Source organism: Echiichthys vipera (genome assembly GCF_963691815.1).
Source record: "Echiichthys vipera genome assembly, chromosome: 9".
Taxonomy (NCBI): Eukaryota; Metazoa; Chordata; class Actinopteri; order Perciformes; family Trachinidae; genus Echiichthys; species Echiichthys vipera.
This window is the reverse complement of record NC_139834.1, coordinates 14,139,360-14,166,714: the sequence shown is the minus strand read 5'-3', so window position 1 is coordinate 14,166,714 and position 27,355 is coordinate 14,139,360. Positions and strand designations below refer to the sequence as shown.

Genomic DNA, 27,355 nt, shown 5'->3' with positions numbered 1-27,355 from the left:
ACTCCAAAAGAGTTCTCGCCCTTGTTATTCTGTCGCTTTTTTTTGTGCAGCATAGTTTAGTCTGTGTGTGTCAGTGCTGTCTGTCTCAATCTAAACTCCTGCATTTAAAAAAACACACACAAAGGAAAGGGTTGGAAAGACTTAAATACAAACCAACACCTTTCTCTGCTCAGTGCCACACACATTCTGTCTCCACAACCTTATGTTGGCCGCAGAGATACAGTGTGGAGCAGAAAATGGTTTTCTTCCACCAATACTGCGTAACATCTGACCTGTGAGCTTCTGCCAATGTTTGGATCCCTGTTTAATATTATTACCAAAGCATAATACCATAATTTTCCCTGGAAATATTTTTCTTCTTTAGCTTTAAGTATCAGACCTGACCCCATGGAATTGATGGTGACACTCTAATTAATGGATAGAGTTTTCGTTTGGTGCTTTCAAACATATGTGTGTGCCTCTGTCTGTGTGTGTGTGTGTGTGTGTGTATGTGACGAACATTATCCTGATTTGTAGAGTTTTGTAATCCAGCCATGGACTCTGGCTAGAGTGCTAAAGTGCTGCTAACAAGGCCTGTTTAACATTCTCTACCCTGCTCAACATACAATTATTCCACTTCCCTGCCATTAACATGTACAGTAGGACTGGGCTTTTAATTGGCCTGATATGACTAATGCCAGATCAACTTGGATTTGCTAATTAGTTTTTGCTTTAAAAGTGCCATCAGGACATGAAATATTCATTGATGTGAGGTGGAGCGAGGACTGTGGGTGGTATTAGTGGGATATTAGTGGTATAGGCAGGCTGTTCGAATGTGCTGGGAGAAGAGATTGAACCTACATTGGCCTGTTGTGGTCGGTTATTCATACTTTGGGTGAGGTGTTAGTTTTTCGTCATAATTTTAGACACCCACACACACGCACAAAGAAACACACATTCATCCTGCACACACATACACCACCTCCATTCTCAGCCTCACAAGGCCACCTCTTCTACTTTTCCAGCCCCCACCTCCTCTCTCTCTCTCTCTCTCTCTCCCTGTCCTCCTCCCCCTTCCCATTATTTCACCTGTTTTTTTCTTGCCTCATCTCACATCCTTTTTTTTCTCCTCACCTTTTCCCGTTCCTCTACTTCACCCTATAGCCCCCCGACACACACGTCCTCCCTGTGCCCTTTGCTCCGTCCCAGCTGCACCTCTCTCATTTTTTTTCTCCAGATCTCCTCCTCCTACTCCTCTTCCTGGTTTTCCTCCTCAACCACCTTTTCCCTTTCCCTCCCACTCCTTAATCTTCCACCTCTCCTCCTCCTCCTCCACCACCCCCTCCCCTGCTGTAAGTGGGCCAGGTGCCTCCAGTGGCCTCCCCTACTCCATTTCTCATTTTTACCCTTCCTCTACTCCCTTTCTCATTTTTACCCTCTCCCTGTTCTCTTTCTCATTTTTATCCTTCCCCCTGACCCTAACTCATATTTATACATCCCTTTAATGCAACAGCTTGTAGCAACCGACGGGGCAGGATCTAGTTCTATGCTAAAACACAACCATTTTCTGATGCCGTCTAAGTTAGAATAACTTCTCGCTTTAGGTTAGGAAGTGACATCCCAAAGGGGAAGTTGGATTATTTTGATTAAGAAAGGCTTTTTTCAGCACTAAAAAAACGGATCCTTAGTGTAATAATGTGTGGACTTAATAAATCAGCGATGAAAGTGGAGCTCTGTCGTTATTGCGGATACTCATGAGCTCTACCCTGTCAGCGTAGTTCCCTTTATGAACAAGATGTGAAGCCTATCCTAATGTGAACAGAAGTGAGTAGGTTCACATCCTCTTTTCAGTGGTGAGGGGCAAACTCCCCCAACAGCCTTCTCACTGCTCCTTCCAAGTTGCATTTGCACACAACCAATACATTGAGGTCTTGCTGTCTTGTTGTTCTCTTCTTGCTCTCGGCGTGGTGAGCTAGCAACGCTCTTTTCACCTCATCTCGTCCTCTATTAATTTTTTTCCCCCTGTCTTCCTCTTTGCAGCCATTGTCATTCTCTCTGCCTTTTGTCTCTGGCTGGCTTTTTCTCTTGCCCTCTTCTTTTTATTCTCTCACCCCCGCACTCGTTCCTCCCTCCCTTCTGTCTCTTATCTCGCCCCCCCACCCGCCCGGTTGTTTTGGTGTGTGCGCTGGTGTGTCACAAAGGGGGTGGTGGTTTGAACGGTGGTGGTTGGTGGTTTGGACGGACACCTGATACTGGCACTGCCTCACAATGTGGGAATGTGTGACTTCTTCAAAATTAGGTTTCCAAGGTGGGTGTTGTCCTTAGCGATGGTGAGCAGCACGATCATGGGAGTTTACACAGTGCACCTATTGTCTCTCCCTCTCTCTTTGTGTCTCTTATGTTTGGCTATGGTCTCCTCTTTATATGAATTTGCAGTTCTTTCCATTGCTGTTAGGAGGGGGGGGAAAGCAATAGACCCAAAAGCCTGCGAGCCATTGCAGCTGTTCATGTTAGTCAACAGGTGACAGTCAAATGTCAAACCGCATCGACGTAAACACGCTTTGAGTGAAAAGACAGACAGATAAGGAGGAGAGAAAGAAAGGATGACAGAAGAGGAGAGACAGGACAGAATTGAGGATCCAGGTGAGGCATTTGTCTGGTCACTCTTCGTCAATCACAGTGGATGTGGTAGCCTCAAGCCACACCATAAAAAGTCCATAAACAACTTTAAAAAAAAAAAAGCAATCACTCTTCAGTAATAGAAACTTAACTTGAAATTTGCAAGGCTTTCTTTTGTCAGTGGCTTTGCTGCAGCCAATCACGACACAGCACAGAAACAGGGAAGACAAAGAACTTCAATGATTTTGCATCTTTGCTGATCACTCTTAGAATTTACTCAGCAGAAAAGAGTCCGTGTAGGAAACTGTAAAAAAGATCGCTGAAGGGGCACACCCTCAGTATCGATGCTACGTATTGACAAATGTCTGTGGTGATGCACTGTGGGGTATATTGAACTCTCAAGTCTCTCAGACAAAATGAAGTGTCCTCCACGTCCAGTTCTCCACTAGTCCACTAAGCAACGCTACAGTAGATGGGAAGTCCACCGAGGCTCTCCAACCATCGATCTAGAGCTACACTGCTGCCTCTTCTTTCTTCTTCTACTACATGGAAACAACACTTCTTATTTGTTCCCCACCTCTCTTCACTTTTCCTTTCCCTCTTTTTTTTTCTTTTTGCATTGCCCGTCTCCCTCCCTCTTTCTTACCCTTCACTGTCTCTTTTCTGACTCCAAAATGTGAGTCTCTCTATATTTAGCTGCTCCTCTCCTCTCCCCTTGATTTCTCTCCCTTTATCTCACCTCCTCTTTTTCTACCATTGAAGGACAGATTTGCAGAAGCGCTCCGAGATTCATCAGTGTTGTATAGTAGCTGCCTTTTGATCAGCTTGATGAGTGACAACGCAGCCTTGGGCTATTATATACAAATGTGTTTTTATAAACACGGCTCTATCTATATGTAAATCACAGTGCTGCTCAGTTGTTGTACGGGAGGCTGTGGGAACGGTGGTAAGTTATAAGTGAACATTGCATGTTGAGGGCTAAGTTATTATTGTTAAATTATGTGTTTTCCTTGTTTGTGTGTACTCTGGAGTGTTTGTGCATTAGATTAGCTTGGAGTGAAGTCTCTTTTAATATTTGCTCAGGGGGGTTGGAGGGTGTGCCTGTTGTCCTTGTGAATACACACTTAAGCCGCGGCTTTTTCGCTCCCCTCTTTGCATGAGCTCATTGTAAGCTGCGGCCCAGTGTGGATTTGAGAAAGATGCCTCTGTTTGCTGTCTGACAGAGCAACAGTCACACTAAGTTACACTTACACACACAGACACACTCTCTGGACACCCGCCTCGGCACCAGATAGTGACTGGCCACCGGCAGTGAGTCACCATCATTCAGTCACACACTTGCACATTCAAAAACCACACATTTTAACAAACAACAATTAGCTTTCAGTCCACAGACATTTCAAACATGTATTCCTTTAGGAATAGATGGTATTGTTGTACCATATGTTCGTTACCCTTTGTTTCATTTCCTCCGAACTGCTTATTTGTTCTGTGTGTGTGTGTGTGTGTGTGTGCGTGTGCACGTGTGTTCTAGTCTGAGACCTTTGTAGCTGGTGGCTGCAGTGGCTTTTAACAGCTCGGGAACAGGCTGGGTTCTGTGAGGTACAGTCATATACAGTCGTGTCTAGCTGAGTCGTGACAGGTTGCTTTATTGTGCGACAGGTTTTGTGTTGAGGCCTATGAAAGGGTCTGGACAACCATGTCCATGCGTGCACACACACACACACACACACACACACACACACACAAACACACACACACACACACACACACACACACACACACACACACACACACACACACACGCACACACACATGTGCACACTCTGCATGCTCTGAGTGGGTCGTTATTAGAGAGAGTGATCAGGGTGGCATTAAATGTGAGTTTTGAGCAGTTCCATAGCCTGATATTGTCATCATCACTTGAGCCAAAAAGCCATTTGATGCTTTTGAAAACAGAACTGAGATTCGTCAAATGACAAAATTGAAACTGGAAGAAAAAAAGGCAAAGGGATGTAAAAGTGAGCTAGAGAGAAAAGTGGAAAATAAAGGGCAACTACTCCCATTTAGAAAATTTAGATACGTTAGTCCTATGGTGTAGACAGTTATAATATTAGTAAACAAAAAACTGCTCCATAGACATTGAATTGGTAAAGCTGTTATAGATTAGAGCGACCAGGGGAACGTTCTGAGTATATGGGGACATTTCCTGTTTCACAACTGACAACACTTCAATAGAATAAAGCTCAACTGGGTTTAAAAGAGAAAATGAGTCTGCCATTCATTGTCTATGCTTGAGTTCCAGATACTTTATACTTGATAACATCACATGTTTGAGACTTACTTCTCTGGTGTCTGGCTCTGAAAGAGTAGCTCATGTTCACAAATATTAACTGAACTTTCTTAGGCCATGGAAATAATTTATTGGAATTCTTAATTTACGCGTATATTCATATAATCTGGGGTTACGATAAGTAAACTTTATTTTTTAATGACTTGGTTTAAATAACATGAGCGGTCACATAATTACGCAGGTTGGGGGTGAAACTATAAGTGGGTGCATCTAAATGTGAGTTCAATCAATTAATAATAACTCAATTATACTATCTGGACAAAAGTATGTAGACTATATGTGGTCTACATGCTGTAGACAGTATGTGTGTAGTTGTAATCTGGGGCTTTTATTCCAGTTATGAGAAATGTTCTGCTACTTTGATATTTTAGACAAACTGCTTCCAATTTTGTGCCAACTGTTTTGAGAAGGCCCTGTCATGTTTCAACATGACAAAGTGCTTGGTTTGGGTGAACCTGACTTGCCTTCACACTAAATCCAATCTTGCCACAACTGAAGTAGAAAGCCAGTCTGCATGATCTGATGTTCACAGTTTTGTTAATACTTCTAACGCTTCATGCTTCTTCTGCTTTCCTTTCCAAACAAATACAGTAAAACTCAGGGTTTCTTGGCAGTCCGTGTGTTCGTCCAACTGTTCATGCTTATTGCCCGATAGGACTCTGTATTGTATTACATTTTTTCCATGGAGATAAAAAAAAAATGTATCGAGCAGGACCGGTTAAAAAGAAATCATGACACATCTGTGACCAGAAAAAAAACCTTACACAACACTCAAAGTTCCCAGAGGTCAGGAACTTATCCCGAACTATGAAACAACATCACACCTTAAAAGTCCACCTCCCATGAATTCCCCCACGATATCAGGGGTTGGTACATCAGCAGATGAGTCTCCTGCAGTGATTGAAACTGAGTTTTGCACCAGGAGACCACACAAGGTGATGTGGTCATTGTCACATGGGATTCATCATTACCATTACCACCAATCTCCTCCCACCTGCAAAACCAAATCCAGACGCTTCCTTTAGGTGATTTCACTTCCCTGTACCGCAGAGATATGTTTTTCAAAGAATTAGCCCTTTTCTGTCTTAAAATGATACTTAAATCTGAATAATTAAGGCTTAGTACAGCAATACTTTTTTGTTTAGCCAGTTTGGTTCTGAGGTGATGAATCATCTGTGAAGATAAAAAGTAAAACTCTGTAACTAATAATCCTCTCTGGGCGTGATAAATTTAACAATCAATACACATGCATATATATATATGCATATGTATATGTGCATGTGTATATATATATATATATATATATTTATATATATATATACTGACCACATACTCTTCGCACAACTTTATTCTGAAGTAGATAATAGAAGATGTTTGACATTTGAATGACACCTCCTAACTCACCCCTCGGTTCATCAGGACTCCACCCCTGTTTGCATAGGTGGCCAATCCTGACTACCCTCTATGTTAACGGCAACACACGTCAAACAAAAGACTCACAATCTCACTATCTGTTCCTGTGCCTTCATCTCTCCTTTCTCTCCCTTTCACATCCACCTTTCCCTTTTCTTCTCCCATCATTTCCTCCTCTCGTTCCACTCCTTTATTTCTGTCTCTCCCACCCTCCCTGTACTGCTCCTCTTTACTCCTGCCGCTTCGTTTCTTACAGTCCTTCACATCCGCCCCTCTCTCTGCTCCTCCCTCCTGGCCACCCCCCCACCCCCTTTCATTTTGGGTTCTCCGACAGTGGTAATGAGATGTTTCATTATTTGCATTTCACAGCTTTTAATAGAGAGAGAATTTAGGCTAAGCCCCGGGTCGTCAGTCAGGGAGTTACCATGGGAGACATAGCAGGCTTAGGGGCCTAGAGAAAAAGATAGCCCAGAAACCACACACACACACACACACACACACACACACACACACACACACACACACACACACACACACACACACACACACACACACACACACACACACACACACACACACACACACACACACACACACACAGTGTAAGGGAGGGAGGCGCAGGAAAAAGATAAACAGAGAAATGGTACACAGATAGGTAGATGGGCTGATATGGCATTTCTCACTCTTTATATGTCATATGACTGACGCTTTATGGGTCAGCCATTAGTGTTCAGGCTGAGGGACATCAACGTCTTAGAGTCACATCTTGTTTTTCAGTCAGTCTCGGATGATCTCAGTCCATCCTTTCTATACCTGGATTTCCATAAGATCACTCTAGGCTTAACACCTGTGTGGCTTAAGGTGAGGGGACGAGGTGTCAGAGAAGGCCAGAGCTCTGGAATTGTACATATTAGTGTCATAAGCTGGACTGGAGGTTTATAGAGGCAGATCTTTTGGCAGGTGCTCTGAATGTGAACACGCGCAAAAAGCATGATGATCAGCATGGAGGTCTTCAGGTATAGACATGGAGGGTCCAGTTATTGTTTTATGGGGGGGGGGGGGGGGGGGGGGGGGGGGCTGAGGGGTAAAGAGCAAGGGATGAAGGGAGTAGCGCTAAGTCTCCCTAAGCCGCCTGGATCCTCTTTGGTCCCTCTCCACATGACATGGCTATCCTTCTTTGAGTCAATCTCTTCCTCCACCTTGACTCCTTGGATGCCGGCCAAAGAAACAGAGACAGTGGACAGAGAAAAGGGAGAGCGAGGTACAATCAAGGTGCAAAATATGGCGCGATTAGAGATTTTGGGAAAGGTGGAGAAAAAGGTGGACAGATGGAGGTTGTGGGATAAAAGAAAAGAGGAATACTGAAGACAGGAACACAAAGTGAGATATGATAAAAATGAGAGACAAACTTGAACAGTTGCGTATTTCCAACAGAAAATAAAGGATAGAGGCAAAGACTTTCATAGCTAATAGCTTTAATGTGTTCTTTTTTCTAATTGCAGCTTGCATGCCTGCCTGTGTCTGGCTGTGTGTGCATGTGTGTCATGTGCACATGCGTGTGTTATTTTTGTCCGTGCCTGCCTTGTTGATGGGCTGCCACCCTGGCTTGTCCCGGAAGGCTGCCAGCTCCATCGGATTGGGGATTAACCCCGGGATAATGGCCTTGATGCCCAGTTGAGTGGAAGCAAAGCTGTTTAAAAAATATTGGCTGCCTGAGTCACTCTCCCCTCTCTTCCTGTCTCCCCCTCTTTCTATCTTCTGTCTCTATCCTTCTAGCCTTGCCATCTCAGTGTTTCTGCTCTATCTCTTTTCACTGTTCTTCATTCGTCTCATCTCTTCCGCTCTTTACCTTTTTTCCTTTTGGCTTTGCTTCATTTCTATGTAACCTCATCCCATGTTTAAAATGACCTTTCGTGGGCCTCATATTTGCAAATGTGAGATTTCCATGTCTTTTCTTTAATTTTAAAGCAGGTCGAGGTGCTATATAAATACTGTGAAAGTATCAGAACACTCAATTCACAGAGAAGTGCACACAGGGTGAATACAGATATATTCAGACAGGCAGTATGAAAAAAATAATGTGTTTTATGAACATTAAAGCAAATAAAAATGTTCTAGTAGAGACACAAAATACAAGAATGAAGATGAAATTGAGCATGATATGAGAACTTTAACACCAGTAACATTTCTCATTATCATCACATTTGGGATTATATTGTGGATCTGAAAATAGTCTAAAACAAGTTACACTTTTTTCTTTAATTAGTAGAACTAGTCGATTTTATTCTGGGAAGGAGTGGGCATCCTTGATCACACTGTCTTGTATTTGAAGAACAGTACCTACATTGTCCAGCAGAATATCATTTTTAATGCCACTTATACATGCTGTCATTTTTTCCCAGTATTTTCTCTCATTATATGGGAAAATGTCTGCAGCCAATTCTTTCTTCCTGCACCTTTTTAATTTGTCATACACATTAGCATATAATGTCAGGGATTCTCCTAATATATGTTTCTTGGGGCTAATATCATTTATTTTATCATTTCATTTTTTTTTTTTTTTAAAGCTTTACATAATACATAATTCATTTAGTGCAGACCTGCCAACCTCTTTGCCTTTTCCACAGAAACTGCTTGCTATGATGTAGTACCAGTGAATCACTACTAGAACATTTGCTAAAGGAAACATTTTTTTTGGTTTAACTGATACAATTCTGTTGCTGAGGCATCAGGCTGGGATGGTTGACAACATAAATGCCAACTCTTGGCTACTGAATCCTGGCTTGATTTCCCCCTCCTCCTTTTCTCTTCACATTCATTCACTTCTTCAAAGTCCGGCCAGTTTTCACTGCATCCTCCGTGCTGATTTAAAACTACAGCGCCAAGATAAAAGTAGACGGAAAAAAAGAGGATCTTTAAAAGAAGAAATGATGTGAACAATCATGTGTCGGTACATATAGATTGGAGATTTATTGCAGCACCGTGCTTAGATGAGTCAAACAGTAGTATACAGTTTGGAGTGGGATGTGTGGCTTGTGTCTGTCTGTCATTTGGTGCTGGCCAGGTGGAATACAGTCAGTGACAATTTTGCTGAAAATACCTACTGCTGCTAGAAAACAATGCTAATGAAAGTAGTGAGAGGGATTCAAAACAGTGAAGTTGGGGTCCCTATAACTAAAGAAAATGAGCTGAAAGATGCCAAAACATCTGTAGAGCTTAGATGAACTCCAGGTCATCATCTGTGGTCTGTTACTAGAGCAAACACTTTCACATTGCATGTAAGTGTTTGACCCACTGTTTTAATTTTAAAAAATGATTAGTGCAAAAATTGGTTTACATTTGCTTTCGGTAGTTCTCGCAACAGCAGAAACAAGCACAGTCTGCACCTCAAATGTTTCTTTATAGATGCAATCAGTCTGCTTTTCTCTTCATTTATTAACAGGATTTATTTATTTTACCACTCACACAAGGCTCTGTGAACTCGAGTTTGACATGCTCGTCCAACCAAAGTTGTTTTATCAAATAATGAGCAAAACTGCTACATCCGTTGAGCAGAGGGCCACAATTTGAATGCAGAGTTATTAGCTTAGGGTGGCAATTTTGCAAGCAGCACACCGGCCACTAAATTATAATTTGCCCTGACCAACTGGAAATCCCTTAATTTAAAATAAATACATCTGAGAGAGTTGCTTGGATAGTGCGCACACACCAAGGAATCTGCAGCCAGTTAAACCCTGTGCCTGCAAGAATGTTAATGAGTGAATCAAATTATGTTGTGAAATCATACATTTTCACCCTGTGTGAAGATGTTTCGCCTGTTGTAACATCTTCGTCTGGTGTGATGTATGATACCTTGTGAAATCACAGCTGTCTGTGAAAGTTGTCTATGTACAAACAAAGTATCGCTCCGCTGCTTTTGATCCAGAAGGACCTTGCGCACTCTCTCCCCATGGTCCTGTGCGGTCAAGGAGGCAGAGAAGTGGCTTGGAGGGACAGGCTGCATTAAGAGAAACACAAGAAGGAGGAAGCCCCATTCTCTCACTCCATCACACGTCTCATCTCTTTAGTCGTCTGGCTGGGGCCAAAAGTGACTTTGCTTTGATGTGACCAGGACAAACCGGGTGTGATGTCGTGACGGCTCTGCTAACTGTGTGAAAGTGTGCGTTTTTAGTTCTTGCATGCGGTTGTTTATTTAGCGGCAGCTGCTGGATGTGTGTGTGTGTGTGTGTGTGTGTGTGTGTGTGTGTGTGTGTGTGTGTGTGTGTGTGTGTGTGTGTGTGTGTGTGTGTGTGTGTGTGTGTGTGTGTGTGTGTGTGTGTGTGTGTGTGTGTGTGTGTGTGTGTGTGTGTGTGTTATGGGGAGAACATAGCTCTTGATTTTGTGTGTGTGTTTCTGTGTGAAGGAAGGAGGGGGGTTAAGGAGGACAGTCACTTTTGATTTGGCCTCAGAAGGATGACAGGGACTTAGAGCTCCGGTGGCATGCTTTACAGAAACAATCGTCTCTGACCACAAATAAGTGCTCACAGACTGTCAGCCTGTCTCCTGATTACTTTTTCCTTGCTTTTTTTGGTGGCGAAATTTTTATAGATGGTTGAAAAAGCTTTTTTTCTGCATGCTTTAGTTTCTGTAGCCTTGGTGAGACTGCTAATGCTTTGGATGAGATACAAAAGTCTCTGCCTCTCTCTCTTTACTTGATTGTCTGACAAGTTAGTTTTATCATACTTTCCGATCTCGTGTCAAGTGTATATTTGGGAAAAAAAAACATGTACTATAAATCAAGGCTGTACTCGCATAGTAGAGGGAGTTTTGGTCCTGTTGATGGTGTTAGATGGAGTAGCTCTCTGAGGAAATGAAAAGCCAGGATGAACACAGGATGAGAGGTTTTTGTGGGTCTTTATGTGCTGTAGTAAGGGGAACTTTGTGATTGGTTCCTCTGGAAAAGGGGTCTTTGACTGGAGGGAATTGGACATGCTGAAATTAAACAAGCCAATTAGGCAAGCAAAGAGTTTAGAGGTCAAAGCGCACTCCATTAAAGTTTCTCTTCTCTGCCTAACTACTGACTCAGTATGTCTCTGAGTCTGTTGAAGCAATAAATCTGATTAGACCTCTTCCTCTCTTTCTCTCAGTCCTTTGCTGTGGTTTCAACGTCCACTGATCATTGTTTTTGTTAAATTTGAGGCACCATTTAACTTGTCTTTGAGTGCAATCCTAGCCACGCATTCACACCACATACAAGCACTTGCTGAAAAACTTTAAAACCCCCTTTGACACATGGCCCCTTGAAGCACCGCATTGACATTATCATTAGCTCTTTGGACACGCATAACCACACAGAATGAAAAGTTGCACTAATGAACTTTAATCCCAGTTAGTACATTTACTCTCTATCCAACACACTTTTTAAAAAGAAATTGCCAACGTGTGTTTTACTGCATATAAGGATTGTTTTACCCAAAATATGAAAAATATGCCCACTCTAGTGTTATCTAGCCATGCAGATGAATTTGGTTTTATTTATCCAGAATTTGAGGTATCCCTTTGAGATTTCCACCTTCACTCCAATACAAGGTCAATTGAACTACTTCTTTTAAATTCTCCTTGTCCTATGTTTGGTAAAAAAGTCTTGTTTGATTACAAAGAATGTCTAGGTGCTAAATAAATACTATGAATATATGAAAATGCTCAATCCACAGAGAAACACACACAGCCCGTATTCAGAAACTGTCTTTCAACGAGACGTGAGGACTTCTGTACGGTTGTGATGTCACAATTTTACTATATATAGATAGAAAGTACTGCTACAGTGCGGTTACTGTCACTACCCAGCTGCAATGATGGTACAGAGATGCAGAGAGCACAGATGTTGAACACCTGAAAATGCTGACCAATCAGATTAGACTGGGGGGAGGGATTTTTAAAGAGACATGGGTAGGGTAAATACAGATATATTCAGACAGACAGTACAAAGAAAAAAACATATTTTTTTAACTTTAAAGCATGTAAACATGTTCTTGTAGAAAACAAAAATACAATGAACATGAGAATGAGCATACAATGGGGCCTTTAAAAGGTCGTACTTCACTTGATTTCATGCATTCTGTGTATTCTATAAAGTGATTTCATGTAGAACTTGTGTGTCAAGTTAAATGTGGATGTAAATGGTTGGCCATTAGATTTGAGATGATAAAAGTGTGCTGTGTTTGTTAACCCCCAACAACACCAATGAGAGGGTGTTTTTTCCGGGGCAACTTGGGGTTGTGCCTGACACAGATAAGGCCCACAGTGAGGTTACACCCTTGGCAAGATGTTCTGTGCTGTCGGAAAAAAATGCTTATTTCGTTGTAATCAAGACTCGTGGTGGGTCTGTGTCCGTTGGGAAATGTAGGTTCTATTGGGTTTATTTATAGACTCAGAGAACTGGATGCCGCTTGGTAGAAAGTGCGTAAAATACTTTTTGTCTTAAAAATTCAAATCTCCACCACTGATGTAGAAAAGATAAAAAGAGAGAAGAAGAGAACGGAACAGCCTTTTGATGCTGCTGCAGTGTTGTTGCTGTGATGTGATGTGCATGCTGCAAATAAGGGTAGGCTAGTGATTTTAATATTTTTAACCTTATATTTTTATTATTTTTATTCAGTGGATTCTATTTTCCATCGTATGCTATGCATCCTATGTATTCTATTAAATCTTAGTTAATCTTCTTTTTTATTTTCACATTACTTTGAAAATGATTGGTTATTATTGTGTTATCTGCCATTGCCTTCACCTCTATTATGTTGGTGTGAAGGCAGAAATCTCAGAGATGGATATCCTTATAGGGCTAACCTATCTACATGACAAACACAAGAGGTACGTGAGAATGTGTTTTTGTTGGTGATCTGGGTGTACGCCTACTCTTTAAATTCGCTGTGGTGGTCATTAGTGTGTTGCCTCTTTGCTCGAGTGCTTGTCATTGTTGTTGGTCATTGATACTTGGGCTTTCGAAAATGGAAAAGGGACGTGGACACAGAGAGCTAGAAGACCCTGATCCATGCAACACTTGAGCAATGGCCGTCTTATTCCAGCTGTTAATTTGGTATAGCTGGCTTTCTTTCACTGCTTCCTCTGAGCTACCAGTAGAGACATTTTGTAAATGGGGGCTGCTGACTGCTGTGTGCTGTTCAGTGACCCTGTATTCCACCATACAAAAAAAGGGAAGAATAGAAAAGGTATTGAGGTATTTCTTTTGAGTGAATATATGACTTCTTCTGTGTTGTGTGTGTGGCTCTGAGAGGGAGCATATCTTATAGATCAGAGCTATACAATTGAATGTGCCAGTGGCCCTGAGAGAAAAGCAGAGAGGAGGGGAGGAGGGGAGCTGCTGTGTCTTGGAGGCCGCTTGGTTTGTCTCTGAAGGTGATAGGTGAAGACTCTCAATGCCTTCATCAGGGCAACACAGAAAGGAAAGAATATCTCAAGGTTAGACCGCCCAATAGATTTTTTCTAAGAAATGTGTGAGTTGGAGGATAAAAAAACTTGCGTCAAAACTTGCCTTTTGAGACTCTGAGGGACACTGTTGTGTTACAGTATTCTGCATTCACACCAAAGTTCCCTCCTCCTCACAGTTCTTTATTTCTATGGCTTGAATAAACGCTAGTTGAGGTGAAAGGTTGTGAGCGAGCCATGCATTGATCAAACTTAGGACAGTTTGGAGGTTTTTGGGAGAAAGAGAGGCTTCAGTATTTGTCACCATCTCTCCATCCACTCGTCCGCTGCTGTTCATAGAAGGTGTGTTTGTCCGAGTGGACGTGGGAGACACTGTGGATTTATCTGATCTTACAAGCCATCAGATTGAGCAGAGCTTTGCCAAACATGACCTGAAGTGTGCCGGCCCCCCGAGCAAACGCTGCTGTCACCTTGGCCGACCCGAGCTGTCATCTCTCAGGATGGCCCATGAGAGCTGACAGCTGTGGCGTTCCCAAAACAAATCACTGCTGCGTTTGGTAACACTCCGCGTCCCCACGATTTAGCTCTCACCAAGACGAGAGCGGGAGCGGCGGTTGCTAATGTTGTGGCTAATAAACTGCCTAAGAGTGTGTGTGTGTGTGTGTGTGTGTGTGTGTGTGTGTGTGTGTGTGTGTGTGTGTGTGTGTGTGTGTGTGTGTGTGTGTGTGTGTGTGTGTGTGTGTGTGTGTGTGTGTGTGTGTGTGTGTGTGTGTGTGTGTGTGTGTGTGTGTGTGTGTGGTCATCTTTTGCATATGTTTAGGCTTATGCAGTTTATCTTTGTTTTTCTGCCACCTGGTTGAATGGTTCAACATAAAGTGATGTTCATACATCTCCCTTTTGCTCCTTCTGTGTTTCTGTCTCTTTGGTCCTTACTTGCTGTTGTTTCAGCTCAAAACAGCCCTTGTATGTCATTTAACCTGTACACAGCAGAAAAAAACACAGGACATAATGAAACCCACCTTCATTTTACATCAAGAAGAAGAAACTATGGACTAACAGAAAGTAGATATAGAAAATTCTAATCTTGATCTTTTCTGTGGGTTTTATTTTGTAAGAGTAACAATAAATAAAATGTCAAAAAAATACCGTCTCCATAGATCATGTCAATGAATTCTGAAAAGTTGGATCTTCATTCACTGACTGTCTGAGTCGAGCAGATCCACAAATTGTCATTAAGGATCTTTTCACTGTAGTTTTCAGTAAAACTTTGTGTTCACAACCCAAACTGAACTGTGCAAGATCAGAAACACTGAGGTGAAGGTTCAAGAGTGACTTTCCGTCTCAACTAGACAGTTGATTGAATATTCACAGTCAGAGGAGACATGAAGATAAAAATAACAAGGAAATGTTTATTGATAAATTTAATGGTAAAGTGGTCTGTACTAAATGAGGTGTTTTTCTCCCTCTCAACTGTTTTGTGAGAATGTTACGCTTTTAAACTGACATTTTTAATGAGCTTACACACACACACACACACACACACACACACACACACACACACACACACACACACACACACACACACACACACACACACACACACACACACACACACACACACACACACACACACACAGGGACCTGTCAGACATGGTTTAAACAGAGATTTTGGACTTTGTTACTGGGCTGTTTTTAGACATCAAACTACAGCAGTTGAGATGTGGTTTCTATTGATGTCATTGTTTTTATGTCACAGTCATTACTGAGATATCCTTACCCTGGCTCATCTTTAAAGGAGTGGTTCAGCTAAATTTAAATTTTTTCCCCCTTATGTGAAAATGAATCTGACGTTTTAAGCAAGGGGTTTTAATATAGCTTCAACCATCGGCCAAGTTTATGGACTTAGAGGAGGAATACCTGAATATGTTGCCAGAAATCTAGTTTTCTTTACAAAATGACTTAGATTTTATTGTTCCTATACTGTAGTTTTCTGATGCTGTACAGTCAAATTGTACATTTAAAGGGGGACACATATGCTTATCTTCAGCTCCATACTTCTATTTTTGGTTTCTACTAGAATATGTTCACATGCTTCCATGTTAAAAAAAATACATTATTTTTCTCATGCTGCCTATCTGAATATACCTGTATCCATCCTCTGTCTAAAACCCTTTGTTTTATTGCCTGTCTCTTTAAGACTCCCTCATGAAAAAGTCCAGTCTGCTCTTATTGGTCAGTGTTTTCAGAGTCTTCCACACCTGCACTCTCTCAGCATCATTGCAATGTCATTGCAGAAGGGGAATGACTCCAGCGGCACTGTAGCGACATAGTATAGTTGTGACATCACAACCGTACAGAAGTCCTGAGAGGTCGTTTAAAGGCACAGTTACTGAATGCTGGCTGTGTGCATTTCTCTATGGATTGAGTGTTTTGATGCTTTCACAGTATTTATGTAGTACCTCACCTGCTCTATAATAATCTCACTTTTTTACACCATGGAACCTTTAACATTCTGTACACTTACAATTTTTGATATGTGTGGTGGTTTCTTTTCTTAAGGAAAGCCAAACTACTTCTTAAGGTATAAAAAAGTGTATTATAAAAACAGAAAAGGATTTTCTGCTTGGCCAAGGCCTCTCTCTGGCTTCAAATATTGCGATCAAAAAAAGAGTTCACAGCAAACCACATAGAAAGAGTTTATTAAGTTCACACCTATTTGTGATTGGTTGAGAATATTGCTCAGGCCGTCCCTGGTCCAGGCTGTGGACTGTCCATCACTCCCAGACACGCTCTTATTCGCTCACTGCTCCTACGGCCTCCTACGGCACCTTAACCTGGGGCTTATCTGCAACATCCTTTAATTGTGTGTCATCTGCATTAAATTGATAACAATATGAAAGCATGCTAAATCATTTTTATTTAAATTCTATATGTGCACATTGATTAATAATACAACTTTAATTATATTGTGACAAAAATAAGCACTTCATGTTTAAAAATCTCCACAATATGACACCTGAAGTTAATGTATTGTGTTTCTTCTTTTGTTTCCCAGTAGATGTTTGGAGGAGAGGCTTTTGTTCAGCTACACAGATGAACAACAGGAAGGAGGATATGGAGATCTCCTCTCACTACCGTCAGCTGCTTAGGGAGCTCAATGAGCAGAGGCAGCACGGCATCCTCTGCGACGCCTGTGTCATCGTGGACGGAAAGATCTTCAAGGCCCATAAGAACGTTCTCCTGGGCTCCTCACGCTACTTCAAGACTCTTTACTGCCAGGTAAGGGATTGCTTCACTTGGGATGCCAGGGTCAAGGGAGTTTGTTAAGTACTTGTTTTTCTCTCAGATCATAGTAGTTGATAAGTCATGATGCTGTGTTTAAAGAGGTTTACTACATCAGATATATAAACAAGAGCTACTATTAATAAATATTTTTTTCTCTCCCTTCAGGTTAAAAAAGGTTCCGAGCCTCACCACCAGACCACTGTCACTCATCTGGACATTGTCACGGCGACAGGCTTCAAAGCCATACTGGACTTTATGTACTCGGCGCACCTCGCTCTCACCAGTAAGAACGTTATCGAGGTCATGTCAGCCGCCAGCTACCTGCAGATGACGGATATTGTCCAGGCATGCCACAGCTTCATCAAGGCAGCGCTGGACATTAGTATCCGCTCCGAGATGGCTGACGAACTGGCCGACTTTGAGATGGGAGCCGTTGCTACAGCTGGCATAGGTGGAAGTGGAGTTGGTGGAGGAGGAGTGGGTTTAGCAGGATCAGGAGCTGGTGTGGTAGCAGGTTTAGGTGGAGGTGCAGGAGGAGGAGGGATCGTGGGGATGGCTTCTGAAGCCCTGGCCTCCATCATGTCTGGTCGCAGCACCTCCCCTTGGCTGGCGCGGCGCACCAGCCCGGCCAACTCTTCTGGGGACTCGGCCATCGCCAGCTGCCACGAGGGAGGCAGCACGTATGGCAAGGAAGACCAAGAACCCCCCAAGAGCCATGAGAGCCAGGAGGAAGCCTGCCATGACTCCCAGCCCGCCTGGCCACACGACTACAGGCCTGTCACCGTCAAAGAGGAGCAGGTGTCCCCTGCCTCCTCCTCGCATCCCCGGGACACTCCCAGAGGAGCAGCCCAAAGCCAGGGGGAGCAAGTGGCTGGAGGGGTTGCTGGTCGAGGTGGAGAGGGTTCCTGGCAACCCCTATCAGGGTCAGGGCGGAGAAAGAACAGGAAGAACAAGGACACTGTCAGGCATATTACCCAGCAGGCTGAGAGGAACTGGGACAGAGAGCGGGACAGGGAGAGAGAAAGGGACAGTAGGCCTGGATCTCCTCTGCCGTCCATGCTGGCTGTGGCTGGATGGAACTACAACGGACAGGAAATCCCAGGTAAGGCTGACCCACGTCTTGTGTTTAGTGTTTAGTGTCTCCTGCCTTTAGAAAGTACCACTGCATAGTGTATGTGATATAGACAAAACTGACTCACAGAAACGGTGAAAGCAAGCTATGTGTTTTCAGCTCCAGATACTGTTTTTGTTTTTTTATAGTGGATTTGTTGGTTGCATTATTAGTTTAGCATCACAAAAGCAGGTGGAATAAAGTAAAATTGGTCTTGGAAAAGACTTTGCGGTTCTGATTTGATGACTTTGAGATTTTATATTTTCCCAGTGTTGCTGCAGTTTCCACCTCGGCACCTACTTAGTTATCCAGTCGTGTAGTTAGTTCATGACTGGTGAGATAATAAGATTAGCTTCGATAATTAGGTAAGAGTGTTGTCTCAACACTCAACTACAGTAGAACCTAATTTATCTGTGCTTCTCTTTTAAAAGACACTTTGTAAGGGCAGCAGCAGCTGTGTGTGCGTGACGCTTTACAGTACACATGCACTTAATGCTTTTAATCCTGTACAGATATTTCAATGCATGTCAGATATCCGCACAGTTTACAAGTCTAAAATGACCTCTTTTCCTCCTCCGGGTTGAGATTAGCACACTTTTACACACTAACGTGTTAGGCCTAAGATGATTATCTCAAATCTTGAAGGTGTGAGGTGAGCCTGGGTAAATGCAGATAGATAATACATTCTTCTTCTTACTGCAGTTAATGTAACACACACTCCCACATAAACAAGCAAACACATACTGTACACAAACACACTCAAGCACACATTTAATTTCAGAAAGTGTCTCTTGATCCTCAGCACTGCAGAATTGTTCAGTGAGTTCCTTTACACTAAAAGGTAATACATGAAAAACACAGTGTGTGTGTGTGTGTGTGTGTGTGCGCTCGCGCGTCTTTGTGCGCGCTCTGTGGGGCCCAAGGCGTCGATAGGTAGATCATTAAAAGTAAGAGAAGCTAATCCTGGGCGCATTAAGGGAGTTGGCTGTGAAATGGGCACACACGTCGCACAGCGAAAGAAAACAGGATAATTGAATTGACCTGGGTCACTGCGCGGATTACCAGCGCGTCCTCGCCATCCCAAACTCCTCCCCCTCTCTCTGGGGTTTAGGGAAGGACCTTCTGGAAAGGGCAAGAGGAGGGAAAAGGGAGAGAGGGTGGTAGATGAGAGGGGTAAGGAGAGAGAGAGAGAGAGAGAGAGAGAGAGAGAGAGAGAGAGAGAGAGAGAGACAGAGAGAGAGAGAGAGAGACAGAGAGAGAGAGAGACAGAGAGAGAGAGAGAGAGAGAGAGAGAGAGAGAGAGAGAGAGAGAGAGAAGAAAAACAGAGACAAAAAAGGCAGAGAAGCCAGAACATCCGTACGGGCTTATGAGAGTTGGTCTGCTTAGCTCAAAGTGTCTTAAGTCCAAGATTTTGTGACCTGCAGTCAGACATTCTTACAGTTCCCAAGTACATTTTGTCTTCAGAGTCACACAAACACATGCATAGACACATACACCCACAAAGTAAACAGCACTATTAAGCCTGTTGGCCACTTTCGTGGTTCCGTACTCTGGTAAAAGGTAGAGTTTTAGTCTGGCTGTGGTGAGCAGCTATTACCGAAAGTGGTGTCTTCTAACATAAAGGTTAGAGGAAATCTAGTGTTGCTACTGGTGTAGACTCACCTGGTGTTAGCCAAAAGACCACCATTCATCTTGCTTTCAACTGGGATTTTGGGATTGGGCTCACAATGGAGAAGAGTGGGGGAAGTCTTTGCATCATGGGTTTATGAACTGTTTGGGTCTCCTTCAGAGGGCAGTTGCCATTTAGGAGTAATATATCATGTTACCACCGTGTTACCGGCTTACATGATTTTGCAGAGTGGTAGTGTATGACAGTCAGGATAAGTTTCACTATTGTGTGTTGAGTCAGTTTGCAGGAGGTGGTTTCTGTGTGTTTAGTGAAAGTCTGGGGGATTGTTGAACAGGTTTAGTGAGGTCATTGTTGGATATGAGGTGGTGTGATGTTTGGGTTGTGGGAGTACTTTTTTATGATTTTGATGCCTTTAAGTTCTTATGAAAAACCTCTAAAGTGATGACATTTGTGTTGTTTTTTTACTTTGACCAAGTCAGGGTCAAAATACATAGGATCTCTGTGGGCTTAAGAGAGTTTTTCTACTTAAGTCCTAAGTCTCCCTAAGTCCGGATTTAGTCACCTGCAGTAGAAGATCCGAATCAGATGTACAGGCATATGGGAGGGCAGAGGAATTAGAAAGTGATGTTGATGTACAATGACAGCATTGCAACCGTATGCAAGGTAGACAGCAAAGGGAGGTGACATATTCCCTGTGAAACATGTAAAATAATAACTTGATAATAAATGAAAACATGACAATAGCACTATGATTGTTAGATTAACCCTCCAAATATGTGGCCTACATCACATTGTTTTGATGATGTATACCATACATTCATTCATTCATTACTTCTACTGGTATGTAGCAAATAAAAATAATAAATACATTCAGCTGTCAATGATACAAAACAGAGAAAAAAATGAGTTATCTGTCGCACGAGTAATAGACCAATATAACTTGTCACAGCAGGGAAAGGCACCGGAATAAGGGTACTTCAATGCCTTCCCGACAGCACGTTTAAAACGATACGATCTTCGTTAATTGTACGATGGTGTCGAAAAGTACCTATGCTATAAAAAAATCTGGTTTTCAATCAAACAATCACATTATTACACATGTTGATAAGTGTACCTGTGTGCAGGTTGTTAATGTAATAAAGGACAAAAAAAGATATATTTTTTTTCTGTATCAAAAGTAACAGTTTTTTATACTAGTATTGTATTGAAGTTTAAAATTCTGGTATTGTGACAACCTAACACAGGTGTGATTACTGTAATAACACTAACGATTCATTAAGTGTTCCAGTAAGCCTTGACAGTAAGACAACAGGCACAATATCAGGACCCTGAATGTGACACACCTAAATCGAATGCAGCCATTATTAACATCGTTAATTACACATGTGAATTTTCTGCTGTGACATGTCACCATGTCTGTTGTGAGGAAGTTCTATCGTTGAATAATTAACTGATCCTTTTCAGCAGCATGAGACATATTTTGTTTAGCAGTAGGTCAATAGTTTAGGGTTAGAACTATTTGATGTTAGTATTTGGGATGTAAATCATGTGTGTGTGTGTGTGTGTGTGTGTGTGCATGTGTGTGTGTGTGTGTGTGCGTGCGTGTGTGTGTGTGTGTGTGTGTGTGTGTGTGTGTGTGTGTGTGTGTGTGTGTGTGTGTGTGTGTGTGTGTGTGTGTGTGTGTGTGTGTGTGTGTGTATTTTCCATGGAGTCCAGTTGTTGGTTTCCATGAAGGGATGTGGTAGGTATAAAGGAGAAAGGGCACCTTCAGTCTGAGATTAGCTTAATTGCTTCATTTGCTTCATTCTTTATTGATGAGAAGTGCGCTCTCCCAACCCCCCCACCCCCACCCTTCTGTGAACGGTGTCCATGCTTTACTATTAGAAATGCTCAAATTACATGCAACATGAGGGCTGCTCAACTGGGGATTTTGCTGGATTATTCTGTAATATAAGGATAATATATGGCTGTGTAAAGGCTCAGTGTATTAGCGCAGAGCCGTTTCAAAGCGTTTGAATGAAAAATGCCGTGTGCCCGTGTTGACATTAACAGCTGCAGGAATCAGGATTTGTTTTCTTTAGATCCCCTTCACGTGCAAACATCTGCTGTGTTCACTTGATGTCATTATTGAGGCCACTAAGCACTCAACTTCCCTTTTTCTCTCTCCCTTGCTTAAAGCTTGATCTCACTTTTTGTTACGCTCACCTTGTCTGCTGCCACAAATATTTGAAATCTTGCATGTGAATTAGGAAAGAGAAAATCAGCACTGCTATTATTCATGTGCGTATATTTTTCTGCCCGATAATATATTAGAGGTGACAATTTTTGAGAAGGGGAGTTTTAAATAGTCTCTACATCTCCTGCCTGCTTATGTCCTTTAAAAAATTACCTGCAATTATTTTTAGTATGGCCCCCGCTGCTTCTTCCAAACCCGGATTATAGAGCATCTGCAACTCAAAGACGGAGTGTTTTAAAAATCAAGCGTGAGGCTTTTTTTTTTTTTTTTTAATTCATTATATTCTTCTTTAATACTTCACATCAGCCACTCTTCTTGTAATTCTTGGGGTGCTGAAACCATGAATCGATGAATCAATTAGTTGATCAACAGATAATTGGTCAACAACAATTTTGATTATTGGTTATTAATTTAACACATTTCATTAAACAATGAATCTATTAATTGAAAAAATCATCATCAGATCAAAAGATGAAGAAATTAATTGCAAGTTGGACCCCCTAATTCCATTGTGTATAAACTAATTGTACACCCTTACCAAGTGCTGGATGCTGAATACTCAGATCTTTTACTTTAGTAAAAATAGAAATGTCACAGTCTTAAACTATTCCAGTATTTAAGTAAAAGTCCTGAATTCAAAATGTTACTTAAGTAAACAAGTATTTTCAGCAAAATGGACGTAAAGTATCCAAAGTAAAAGTGCTCACTGTGCAGAATGGCTCCTTTATTATAGAATATTATATCATCATGTTTTCATCACTTACAAATACATACAAGATGCTTGGGTAAAATGGAGGTAAGTGTCAGATACATGTAGTGGAGTAAAGGTACAATATTTCCCTCTGAGATGTAGTGGAGAAGTATAAAAGTATCATACCATGGAAATATAGGTACTCAAAATTGTACCGAGTAAAAGTACAGAGTAAAAATAATTTGTAACTAACTCCCAGGCGCGTCGTTAGACCTGGGTATTCAGGGCTATAGCCCCAGATCTCTTGGAAACAGCCCCGGGCCTCTGTGCCATCATCAAAAAAACATAACGATGATGAAAAAAGACCAGTATAGTAGATTTTTATGTGGCTGCATTACGAGCAGTCACAAATGCAACGTTGTAGCAGGGAAAACCGCAAAATTCTGACGTGTCCACACACTGACAAGTGATAACTTCAGAATCAAACTTAAAGCAGGCTGACTTGCCGGTGTTTCGGTTTAACGAGTGACGCTGTTAACTGGAGACTTTCAGCTGCGGTTGCGGTTTTACGACACCAGGGTGACGTGGCTGGTGGCGCACCAGGTTAATCTCAGTTATCTCTTATCTCTTAACTTTCATCTGCCGTCACTATGGAAACCGCTGACGCTTTCAGCTGAAAGTTTCCAGTTAACAGTTCACTCGTTAAACCCAAACACCGGGTCAGGAGAGAAAACGTCCGTCGGAGCAGTGATGGTCTCTAGTTTGCACAGTTTCAGGAGACCTGCAGTGGATTCAGCCCGGTCCACTTGACATCGGGTCGGTGCATGTCAGTGTTTCTGAGGCTGAAGGCTGTTCTTATGTCTCATTCTGGCTGCTGGTGTCTGTGCTGACCTAAACATTAACCTCCTCAGTAGAACTGCCCTGACAGGAGTCACTCATGACCAGGTCTTTCCTTTAATTCCCAAACTACGTCACAATTGCATGTTTATCAGCCCAATTTCAAAAATTTCCCCTAACCCCATTTGGTAAGGACTCTGACTTCTGGGCTACAGTGTTCATGAGCTAGTGACGCTCCTGCTAACTCCACCACTGCTCTTACCATACTCTAGACCAGGGATGTCAAAGTCAAATACATCAAAGGGCCAAAAAAACAAATGTGCTACAAGCCGAGGGTCGGACTGGTTCAGTGTTTATTAAAACATATTAAAATGATTGCATATAACCTATGGAACCAAGACCTAACACAGTGTACCGTATTTTATTTAGTAATTAAATGAATAATCCAATATTTTTGTATGGCTCTGTCAGTAATTTCAAGTGAAAACATTTTTCAACAGGCAAACAGCAAAAAAGAAAATGTCCTTCATAAATAAAATATGTTCCTTAATATCAAGATAAAGACACACAGCTTTGTGAACATGTGCTCTGCCTCCCACCGAGCTTGAAACACCCTGTTCTCATCGTCCACCTTCCGTTTAGCCATTATTGGGGAGGGGGGGTGCTGAAAGTTGACATCTGCCCTGAATGCTGATGAATAATGAAGCCGAGGCGGCCCACTTGCGGCGTTGCAGTGAGTTCGCGGGCTACCGTTGCATTGTGGGTAAGGCAAGGCAAGGCAAGGCAAGGCAGCTTTATTTGTATAGCACTTTTCATACACAAGGCAGACTCAAAGTGCTTCACAGCACAACATGTCATGAATTCAAATGCATTACAGGAAGACAAAGAGAATAAAAACATAGACAATAATCAAAACAGTGCGGACGTTAAAAGTGCGAAGATTTAGCAGAAAGCTAAGGTGAACATAAAAGTTTTCAGTCTAGTTTTAAAAGTGGTCAGAGTGGGTGAAAGTCTCAATGTAGTTTTGGTGCGTGAAAAACACCAGGAGGCGGCTGTGGCGTGCGGGCCGGTTCTAATACTAATCAAATATCATCCCGGTGGCCAAGATAATTCATTGGCGGGCCTTGACTTTGACACCCATGCTCTAGACAGATTTAAAGATTGTGAATATTTAATGTATTTCTAGTTGCATCCTTAGTAAAACATAAATAAATAAATAAAAATATGCTCCTATATACTATATTTCAGTATTTATCCTTATTACTTTCTTTCAGACTCCAGGCATCATGGGGAGGTATTTTCTGAGGAAGTGATCACAAATTATGATTGAATATTTCTAAATTACAGTGTGCAAATGTGTCATTGTGTCCAAAAAGGCCTTACATTGCTGTTTGATAATATGTTCTTAACATTCAATGCTGTTATATTATTGTATTAAAGCAGGTGTCACCTATTCGAAAGGCATGTCGTTTTTGAGGGCAGAACACGATTGAGCCTTCACTCTCAGATTGCGAAGAGTTGGTGAAAACATCAGTTAACAATTGATTTTTTTTCATACTTCTTTTATACTTGGGGCAAACACCAACTTAACGTTTATCCCACATAATAACAGCAGTGGAAAGACTTTCTTTTTTGTTGTTGTTTTTTCGCTGGTATTAAAAAAAAAAGACACACACACATAGTGACCTTTTCGTGGCAGCTTGGGGGATTTTGGCAATCCGGTACATGGCCAGTGTGATGTACACACACACTCACACACAGCTTACAGCATCTGATTATGTCGACGTGAACAGTTCAATCACACGTGGGCTGTTCTTTCCATTTCCCTCTAGCTGTTGCACATTGATTACATCGAGGATCTTTTTAGAAATCCACAATCTTTATCTGTATCTCTCCCTCTCCTCTCTGTGGCCTCAGAGTTCCCCTCCTCAACCGCTGATATACACACACTAACACACACTGACACACATGCACATGCCCATGGAGACCAAAAAAAAGTGAAATAGTTTTTCCGTAGAACCTTTTTTTGTGGTTTATTCCTGTGTGCTCGGGTGTGCTGCAGTTAGCGCTGCATGTTTTGGTTTGTTTGAGTTCAGACCTTCATCCTCTGGAGCTCCGGAGCCTCCTGAACTCACCTGGGGGCCCCGCAGATCAGGCGCTCTCACCACCGCCCTCTAGTTTGCACTTCTGCCTAAACTTTCTCTCATTTTTTTTTCTCTCTCCCTCCCTGCGCTCGTCTCCCCAAGTCTCTACAGTCTAAAGGTGAACACTTGAAATAATGAATCGGATCCCCCTTTCGCCCCCTTCCTCTCTGTATTCCAGTTAAGACTCTCCCCATAGTATTTGCACTTCATTAAACTTGAAATAGGTTTAATATTTAAAACACCGTGAACAGATTTCAACCCCCTCACCCCTCGCACACCTCTCCTACTTTTTCTCTCCCTTCTCCTCGCTCTCGCTTTAATAATCTACTCTCATATTTCCTCCCTAATTCACTCCTCCTTCATTAAAAACCAAAATAGATTTAATATTTCAGACTGTGTGGACTTAATTTTTAACCCCTTTCTTCACGGCTTGGTGCTTGACATGCCATGGGTTAGATGACTACATCATGTTGGAAGCCTCTCCCTGTGTATTTTCTCCTCTCCATCCATGTATTTCTTTCTTTTTTTGTGGATCCTGATTCATCTTTCTCACTTTTTCCACAGTCAGTCTATTATCAGTTCTGTCTCTCGTTGTCTTTGTACTCCAGGCCTCTCTCTGTGTCTTGCTGTCTCTCCCCCACCCAGTATTTGCACTGCCTCTTTGTCCTCTGACTGCACAGATGATTTCAGCCCTTTCCTCCCACTCTATTGACTTTTGTGGTCTTAGTTTCCCCTACTCCCTCTATCCTCTGCTTCCCCTTTTTGTGCCCTGCTACACACACACACACACACACACACACACACACAAACACACACACACACACACACACACACACACACACACACACACACACACACACACACACACACACACACACACACACACACACACACACACACACACACACACACACACACACAGACATTTCCCCCTCATCTGTCCATTTTATGTTAGACAGAGGGGTTGATTGTTTTTTTTGTTCTTGTGGTAGTTGTTATGGAACACTTAAATACAGTTATTTCCCCTCTTTTTCCTCCTTTTGTCATTCTCTGTCCTGTTCAGTCCCCACTAACTTAAAAAAAAAGTTCAGTTATCACCGTGGTAACCAATCATTTCTCACCGCCCACCAGCCATCTTTGTCTTATGACCTCACATCCTGCTGGACATTATGGGCAGTCCACCAGCTAAAAGCCCCTTCTCCTACTCCACCACGCCATCACACCACACACACATTCACACTCCTTTTCACACTCTTGCTGTCTGTCTTTTTCTCTCTCAGCACTCTCTCCTGCTCGGTTCTCAACACTGACACCTGCTCTATTTATAATTTGCTGGCTTTAAAAGAGACATTTTGGACAGGAAGCTGCCCCCCTCCCCACTCTTGATGGTGGCTTTTTTCCAACACGTCACTACCCCCCACCTTTCCACCTCCTGGCCCCTGGAACAGGCTAGAGAAGGATTGTTGGGCGGAGAAGAGGAGGTGGAGTGTGTGTGTGTGTGTGTGTGTGTGTGTGTGTGTGTGTGTGTGTGTGTGTGTGTGTGTGTGTGTGTGTGTGTGTGTGTGTGTGTGTGTGTGTGTGTGTGTGTGTGTGTGTGTGTGTGTGTGTGTGTGTGTGGTTGGGGGTAAAGA

General features: G+C 42.4%; 1 protein-coding gene across 1 annotated transcript in view; it reads left to right on the top strand.

Moving 5' to 3' along the window:
* Positions 1-27,355, top strand: part of zbtb46 (zinc finger and BTB domain containing 46) — an 80,938-nt gene that overhangs the window by 5,278 nt on the left and 48,305 nt on the right. The window contains exons 2-3 of the mRNA XM_083919345.1: positions 16,845-17,068; positions 17,240-18,176. Of these exons, the coding sequence (XP_083775471.1) occupies positions 16,883-17,068; positions 17,240-18,176 (1,123 nt within the window). The 5' untranslated portion in view covers positions 16,845-16,882. The remainder of the gene's footprint in view (positions 1-16,844; positions 17,069-17,239; positions 18,177-27,355) is intronic.